General features: G+C 31.9%; 1 protein-coding gene across 1 annotated transcript; it reads right to left on the reverse strand.

Moving 5' to 3' along the window:
• Window positions 1-1085: 1085 nt before the first annotated feature.
• LOC134682152 (keratin-associated protein 9-1-like) lies at window positions 1086-9381 on the reverse strand. The gene is made up of 5 exons (XM_063541727.1): window positions 9179-9381; window positions 5669-5800; window positions 3616-3726; window positions 2744-2877; window positions 1086-1187 (listed from the first exon to the last, which is right to left on the reverse strand). Exons 1-5 carry the CDS (start codon window positions 9237-9239, stop codon window positions 1179-1181), a joined length of 447 nt encoding a protein of 148 aa, XP_063397797.1. The 5' UTR covers window positions 9240-9381; the 3' UTR covers window positions 1086-1178.

The raw sequence follows: 9381 nt of genomic DNA on the forward strand, positions 1-9381 counted from the left end.
CATCAAAATGACAACACAACACCACAGGACTACAATATAAAGAAATTGGAGAAACAATTGACAAAGAAACACACGAACAACAGTTCAAAATTTTAATGCGCCAGAAGTGAATTTTGTCCACAAAAGACCGACCTACTAGTAACGCCCAGATACAAAAAATTGAAACCCGAAAGTACAAAGTTGAACAGCATCGAGGACCAAAAAATCTAAAAAGTTGTAACAAAAACGGCCAGGGTTTTCGGTTAGTTACCAAACATCCCTATTATTTAGAATGATTTAAACTTTTGCAAACAGTAAATTTTATAAAATGACTATACAAAAGATGTACATGATAAAATTGAAGTATTAACTAATTACAGGAAACAACTGAAATACATTACATAACCAGACATTTGCAACGCAAAAAGAAGACACATCCGAATAAGTTTAAATCTGTAAAAATGACAAATGAATCACGTCATTTGAATTTGTAAAACAGATCATCAAAAAATGAAAAATTACGTCACATTTGAATGAATAAGATAGAATTAGGATTGATTTAAGATTATATTTGAACTAAATACTGATATTGTATTTAATAATGTACAATGCACATTTCGATACTTATTTATAGCAAACTAAGGTAATAATTAACTATAATATAAAGCTATGTCCGGTTTGTTTTCAAACGTGAAATATCATACTGATTACGTTGATCACAACGACACAACATTCAAATATAACACATACAGAAACGGACTAAGCATGAGACAAAAACTTATGAAAATAACAAATATAACATCAAAACCAAATACATGAATTTGGGATAGATAATTACCGTGACACGTCTTATAGTAATGTGAATTCACACTCAAAAATTAGAAAAACACAGTAACAATTTTTAGAAAACACGAACGACACAACGGTATAAAGAAAAAAAATATTGAGCCAGGCTATAGTACCGATGATTGACAATTGTGTTTTTTTTTATACATATGCAATAAGATCTTGGGGCACGTAGATAATGGAATAAATATATTTCCTCTCGTGTAGCATGCTATGGTTTGTGAAACACATATCAGAGAGATAGTCAGAAAGTTACTCAATTGTAATGCTATGTTTTATTATTTCATTTTTCGTTTTTCATTTAGGTTCATTTAGTATCTTCTCATAACATTTCTTCTGACACCTTTATGTTCCTAACGTCCCTGAAAATAGAAGAAATGTTAATAATTAGTATGGCGTTCATTATTACTGAACTAGTATATATTTGTTTAGGGGTCAGCTGAAGGACACCTCCGAGTGCGGGAATTTCTCGCTACATTGAAGACCTGTTGGTGACCTTCTGCTGGGGTTTTTCTATGGTCGGGTTGTTGTCTCTATGACACATTCCCCATTTTCATTCTCAATTTTAAAAACATTTAATAAAGTCTAATTTTACAACCATATGAATAGACTAGTTCACAATATAAAAAAATTATACGTTAACATAATGACATTAAAAGTAATCATTTTTTTCTGATTTCAAAGCATTATTCAATTCCCTTAAGGATTTTGTTACGTGAGGTTTTAGAATAAGTGTCAAATGTTCAGTGTTTTTCCATACGATACAATGTAAATAGTTTACCCCATAATACATAAAGAGCAAAATCTCGAGGATATATACACATGATTTTTAAACTTGAAGAAAGGAGTAGGTCCAGTAAGACCCCTTTTTGGCCCCAAAATATAGCAGTTTTACAAAATTGTTAAAATGTATACTTTTAGTTATTTATTGGACAGTAATGTACATAAATATAGGCTGTTTTTGACAATACGATGTACATATATCGGTACTAGCACCATGAAGTCATTCTTAATAACTGACATCTTCACATTCTAGCATTTTGGTTAAATTTTAGACGGTTTCTGTGTAAAACTAAAGTGGCTGCATTCGTGTTCATCCAAAATATTGAAATGTAAGTTGTATTTGATAATAATACATAACATATACAAAGGTTGAGGATGAACACGGATGCGGCCACTTTCATTTTTGAAAAAAACCATCTTAAAAGTGACATTTTCAGGCATATTTGGTAGATTTTTCATATTTGAGCTTCAATCGGAGCGTTTGTAATGACTAAATCAGTTAAAATCTTTCACAAAAAATTATTAAATCAAATGAAATAGACACTTAAGTGTTTAAAAAGTGGTAAACATCTTTCGTCAGATGAACCTTAAATTTGAGGCCAAAATCGGTCCTTACCGGACCTACTCCTTTAGGAATACATAACTTATGTAATAAGTCGTTAAAGATAATCTTATAAGGAAAGAAAGCCATTTTAAATTTAAACAGTTAAAAGCAAAATAATAAGTAAAAGCAAAAGTTATCTTTCGATGTTCACCTATCAAGCAAAATAACCTAAAAAAACCGACCACTTACACAAATTCGAAACTAAAACACCTTAAACAAATGGTATCTCTAAATTGCAAACACATCAAACGAATGTATAACACATATATTTTTTTTTTTTGACTTGGATGACACGCTTTCTGATGTAAACAATGACTGATAAGCCTGGTTTTATAGCTAACTTAACTTTTCACTTGTATGACAGTCGCTTAAATTACGGAACTATCAAGAGGACAAATCTCATCAGTCTAGAACAAAGATCGATATAAATACAAGGTTTAGGAATTTGTCGAACGATTTTTTTAACAACGGGACCTGAATTACGCAATAGCTATTTTTATTTAGGATTTGCATAAGGAACAGAATGATTACCGATCTAGTATCAAGAACACAACAGGCTTGACCGCAGCATGTAAATGAAGTGTGTCTAATAATGTCACCGACATTGCATGACTCCTGACAATAAGAGCCTTCACCTCGTAACTTGCACACAGAAGTCTCAAAACCTGTACAAAAAAAGCAATATTGAAAGCATTAATGTTTCTTGAAAAATTTATTTAAACATGCATTATTTAGGTAAGCCGACTGTTATTCTTTTGAAACATCAAGTTATTATCGCATCCAGAATTTTTGCTATCTGGAACATTTTTCGGGATTCGGTGCTTTATGTTGTGCATTTGAATGGAAGGTTGAATGTAAAAGATAAAGGTAATCAATTTTATTTTTTCATTTATATAGAGAAAAAAAATATTTGAGTGTTGAGTATTTCCCATTTCTGTCATAGTCTTGGACATTACAACCTCTGCATCGAATATATATTCCATTTGTAGCATTTGTAGCACACATATATACTTCACATAGACATTGTTGAAATAAATTTGGGTTAGACAAATTTGCAAGAATTTAAAAAAAATATTATAAAAACTACTACACTAGTGTACTATATATGGTCTAAGTATATAGATCAGTGCTGAATTGGTTTTGTTTTGTTATCGCACTTTTAAAGAACGGGGTGTGGCAAAATATATAAAGATAAAGGCTGTTGCGGTGATGTGTCTTTTTTTTTGTTGCATTCGTTTACAAATATTTAGGTGATGAGATTTTATTTGAGAATTTCATAAACGTGTCGTTGCAATAGTAAAAGTGTGTTCTTGTTCTAAATTTTTAATGTAATATGATTATCAGTTAAGCAAGAAGACCGTGCATATTGAGAACATTATCTATTTCATATGAGTCAAACGTGCATGGAGTACAGCAAACTTGATCACCACAACACAATGAAGAGTCTACGTTGCCAAGACCACCATCACAAGTAGCGTTGCTTGGAATACAAGATGAACCTTTTGGGCACATATCTAAAGTTTTGAAAAATGTAATAAAAAATTGAAACATTAAAACATGTAAATATATTAAGCGGGTAAACATTAATTTATACACTTTACGACGTCTGCTGGATACCAATAGACAGACACAAATACAGTTATGTCATCATGCTTCAGAGATAAAAAAAAAAATAGGACAATATAGTTAAATGCGAAATTTTCTAACACAAAGTTGTTATTCATTCAAGTCGAAATATTATTGAAAATATGTAAAATTTCAGTAATTATTAGATACAACGTGGCATAAACAAACAAGCCTAAGTATTTCTATAATAAATGTGTGTTATTTATGAAATTTGGACTACTCCGTGCATCATCAGTAGCTCAAACATTAAAATGATAACACTAGTAATTTTTATCAAGTTTCATCCAGCGATGCAAAGTATCATGACGAATTTTCATACTTATTTAAACTATAGTTCAATTTTACTTAGTTGACATGGTTGATAGACGAAATATTTTACTAAAATGCTATCAAAAAAATTCACAGGGCTTATATAAAAACAATTATTGTACATAGCTAGAAAGATACAAAAATAAATGATAAAAAATGACAAAACACTACATCTAAATTGTGAGTATTATGGTGTATTAGTGTCAAAACGCAAATTCGAACAAAAGTGCTGGTATACTTATAAATGTATCTTGAAGATGGATGTTTTTCTTCACTAACACATAAACCTAATGCGCGATTTAATAATATGTGACGAATGTCAAAGAATTTTTGGGCTGACATGAATTATCAATGGTATGTTTATATCCATAAATTAAGAATTTTTGAAATACTTAGTTTTTTCTACATCAGGCATAGATAACCTTGGCTGGATTTGGCAAAACTTTTAGAAATTTTAGTCCACATTGCTCTTCAACTTCGTATTTTTTTTGGCCTTTTATTTTTTTTTATTCGAGCGTCACTGATGAGTCTTTTGTAAACGAAACGCGCGTCTGGCGTATATACAAAATTTAGTCCTGGTATCTATGATGAGTTTATTTTTCAAAACAATGTTATCATCGGTACAGACAATGAATTAGAGGACTATCCGTAGTTAAATGATTAGGATTAGCATGATGTTAGTTTGTAAACAAATCTACAATTAAACACATACAAGTAGTGACAAGTTTTTTACCCTAAAAACGTAGCATTACAGTCTAAAACAGCGGTATGGGCTTTGCTCATTATTGAAGGCGGTACGGTGACCTATAGTTGATAATGTCTGTGTCATTTTGGTCTGTTGTGAACAGTTGTCTTACTGGCAATCATACCACATCTTCCTATTAATATTATAAGAAAACTAAGGGTAGATTTTTTTTCTATTCGAACAGAGAAAATATCTTGAATCGATTGTAAACCATACTTAACTCCAGAAGATTAATGGCACCTATTCCACAACTTCCCATCAGAGGCTAATAGACATAAATACATGTAGCAAAAAGTAAAATCACAAATACTGAACTTCGAGGAAAATCAATTCGGAAAGTCCATAATCACATGGCAAAATCAAATAATAAAACGCATCAAAAACGAATGGACAAGAACTGTCATATTCCTGTCTTGGTACAGGCATTTTCAAATGTAGAAAATGGTGGATTAAACCTGGTTCTATAGCGCTAACCCTCTCACTTGAGAAAACACAAGCAATTGTTGGTCATTGTATGTCCCTAATAATGATCACATATGCGCACCGCAAACAGTTATGTTAATCAATTTAAAAAAATGGAGAGTTTGAACTTTGAAATAACACAACAAAATAATTGGATACAGTTTACAACAAAACATTAAAAAACAAGCCTATGGTCAAGTTATTGGCAGAATTTAACATGTGAAGGCTTTGATAGCCTTTATATGGATAAACTCAATTTTTATACAAAATTAAAGTCACTTTCTTTTCGTGAATAGGTTGATGAAGACACTTACCGGTGCACTTGCAACATGCCTTTGCTTGACGACAATTTACATTCAGTTTCATTTGTTCGCCTCCAGTTGTAGGACAGTCCGAGGAATTGGAACATTTTCCTCCTCGCCTAATACAACCACAGTTAACGTTTGCTGTCATATAAAGGGAATATTAAATATTTTATAAGGAACGCTGAGCAAAGATCAGGTTTGTCAGTGTAAACTTATTTTAAGGTTTACGTACCTAGAAAAAAAATATTAATACAGTTGTTAATCAACTTATTACAAAAGAAAAGAAAAATCATGCGACATTTGCCACCATTTTCACATTTCACATTGCACTAGATAAAACGTGATCAATTTAAGCTAGTGTTACATAGAGTTTACGTTCTAAACCCAGAATTTAGCTTGATCTTTCGGCAAAACTGCTTATCAAAATAGATATAAAATTGAGAATGGAAATGGGGAATGTGTCAAAGAGACAACAACCCGACCAAAATAAAAAAACACAACAGCAGAAGGTCACCAACAGGTCTTCAATGTAGCGAGAAATTCCCGCACCCGGAGGCGTCCTTCAGCTGGCCCCTAAACAAATATATACTAGTTCAGTGATAATGAACGCCATACTAATTTCCAAATTGTACACAAGAAACTAAAATTTAAATAATACAAGACTAACAAAGGCCAGAGGCTCCTGACTTGGGACAGGCGCAAAAATGCGGCGGGGTTAAACATGTTTGTGAGATCTCAACCCTCCCCCTATACCTCTAACCAGTGTAGAAAAGTAAAAGCATAACAATACGCACATTAAAATTCAGTTCAAGAGAAGTCCGAGTCTGATGTCAGAAGATGTAACCAAAGAAAATAAACAAAATGACAATAATACATAAATAACAACAGACTACTAGCAGTTAACTGACATGCCAGCTCCAGACTTCAATTAAACTGACTGAAAGATTATGATTTCATCATATGAACATCAGGCACAATCCTTCCCGTAAGGGGTTTAGTATCATACCATCATAACATATATGAGAAGAACATAACCCGTGTCATGCCAACAACTGTTTTTAGAATAAATGTGTTTAGTTCCGACGCAAAGACCTTATCAGTGACTCAATATTAACGCCAAAATATGCAATCTTTAATGACTTGACAACAGTATCGTAATTATATCCCTTCTTAATAAGTCTATTCAAAGGTTTTGTAAGTTTATGAGGTGAATACTGACACCTTTGTGCTTTATAAAGAATATTTCCATAAAAAATTGGATGTGAAATACCTGAACGTATAAAAAGTCTGCATGTTGAGCTATATTTACGAATGATGTCTTTATACCGATGATAAAATTTAGTAAATGTTTTGACTAGTTTGTGATATCGAAAACCCTGGTGTAATAATTTTTCAGTAATACATAAATTTCTCTCGTTAAAATCTAAAACATTGTTACATACACGAGCGAATCGTACAAGTTGAGATATATAAACACCGTAAGATGGTGACAAGGGAACGTCACCATCTAAAAACGGATATTAACGATAGGAAATGAAAAATCATCCCTTTTATCATAAATTTTAGTATTCAGCTTTCCGTTAGTGATATAGATATCAAGATCGAGGAAAGGGCAGTGGTCATTGTTAGTATTAGCTTTATTTAAAGTGAGTTCACCAGGATAAATTTCATTAATATACATACTGAAGTCGTCATTATTGAGAGCCAAAATATCATCCAAATATCTAAAAGTATTATTAAATTTGTTTATCAGATGTTGTTTTGATGGGTCTTTGCTTATTTTTGTCATAAATTGTAACTCGTAACAATACAAAAAGAGGTCCGCAATATTATGATAAATATATGAATTGTTATAAGACAAATGTTGCATTAAATTAATCACCCACCAGTGTTAGAAATGACAAAGATGGCAAAACAAAAAGCGCCTTGTCAGTTTGTTTCAGATTTATGAGTTTGACTGTCCCTTTGGTATCTTTCGTCCCTCTTTTACATACTTTTAGCTAAATCAAAGTCAAGTACAACCAATACATAACTTATATTCTCGAAGACTGAAGCAATTTGCTGGAAGTAATACACAAATTATCTGCTAACAAAAAAAATAAAGAGAGGAGTGGACATATGTGGACTGTACTTACTTTGTGAAATTCTTTAAATTTGATTCTAGATTGATAAGGGCATGGATTGAAGTGTATACATTAGAAGTTTAGTGTAACTGTACTAATTATAAATTAGATATTACTTGGTCATGTTTTATGAATGTATAAGGCATGAGGCGTAGCCGATGGTAATAAATGTTTTAAAAACATGATCAAGTATTGTCGGATCAATATTTTGTACTGTGGATTCATTGATATTCGTTGGATACCAATTTTCGTGGATTTCTTTGGAACAGGGGAACAACGAATTTAAATGTTCCACGAAATCCAAATTTTTCAAAGGTATGCATGCACACTTTTCCAAAACAAAGAATTTAAATATCCTCGAATATGTGAGTTTTTCGCAATCCACGAAAATTGGTACCCACGAAAATAAATGAATCCACAGGATAAATACACACCTTCGAGTGACATTTACAATACCTTTTTATTCATTTTTAATCGTATCAACATCAGAAATATAAAGATAAGTTTAAACATTACATGTATTTTACCTACACCATTTCCCCGTTTTTTATGGGTGTTTTTGGTGGTGTATATGTATGTAAATTCATCTACCATGTTAAATATTCAAATCAAGTAATTTTTAAGTAACATCCACATTATTTTACAAGGATTATACCAGGTCAATGGTAGTGTTAAAGAAAGTATGAATACAAATCTAGCAAAGACCAAAATGACGCAGACATTTATAACTATAGGTCCCAGGGATTTAGTATTTTAACGTCATTAACAGTCAAAGAAGACATGACTTGTGCAATGCCAAATATAAATGTATCGGCAGGTAGTAGGATAGTGAGGAGCGACTTCTATAGAGATAAACATTAACGTGGCAGTGTCTCTTTACATCTCGCCTCAAAAGATAATGAAATGTAGTTATGTTTTAATTTGCTAATGGCACATTCAATATTAGAGCCAATGTAAACTATATTCAGAGATCTAATTGCAACATTGGTACGATAACCCTTACTTAAAATATAAAAAAGAAGATGTGGTATGATTGCAAATGAGACAACTATCCACAAAAGACCAAAATTACACAAACATTATCTAAAATAGGTCACCGTATGGCCTTCAACAATGAGCAAAGCCCATACCGTATAGTCAGCTATAAAAGGCCCCGATAAGACAAATGTAAAACAATTCAAACGAGAAAACTAAAGGCCTTATTTATGTGAAAAAATGAACGAAAAAACTAAAGGCCTTATTTATGTGAAAAAATGAACGAAAAAACAAATATGTAACACATAAACAGTATATAACAAGTCAGGATAATGTCAGTTGTTATCCTATCGTTTGATGTATAGACAATATGAAACATAAGAAGTGAATTCATTATTCTTATTTCATAAAAGTTTCTCACCTTCAGTCTGACCAGTCATCAATACAGCACCAACAAACAATAACGTACCAACGAATTTCATTGCGGGATGATAGAGGATCTATTATTCTTGTGTTCTTATGACTAGTTGTGGTCAGTCACCTTGCAAAAATGAGACATCAACTACTAAATATAAACGAATATATTGTCCACGCACAATATCGGTAGTCTAACTTACATGTAGT

Source organism: Mytilus trossulus, chromosome 8, assembly GCF_036588685.1.
Source record: "Mytilus trossulus isolate FHL-02 chromosome 8, PNRI_Mtr1.1.1.hap1, whole genome shotgun sequence".
NCBI classification, from domain to species: Eukaryota; Metazoa; Mollusca; class Bivalvia; order Mytilida; family Mytilidae; genus Mytilus; species Mytilus trossulus.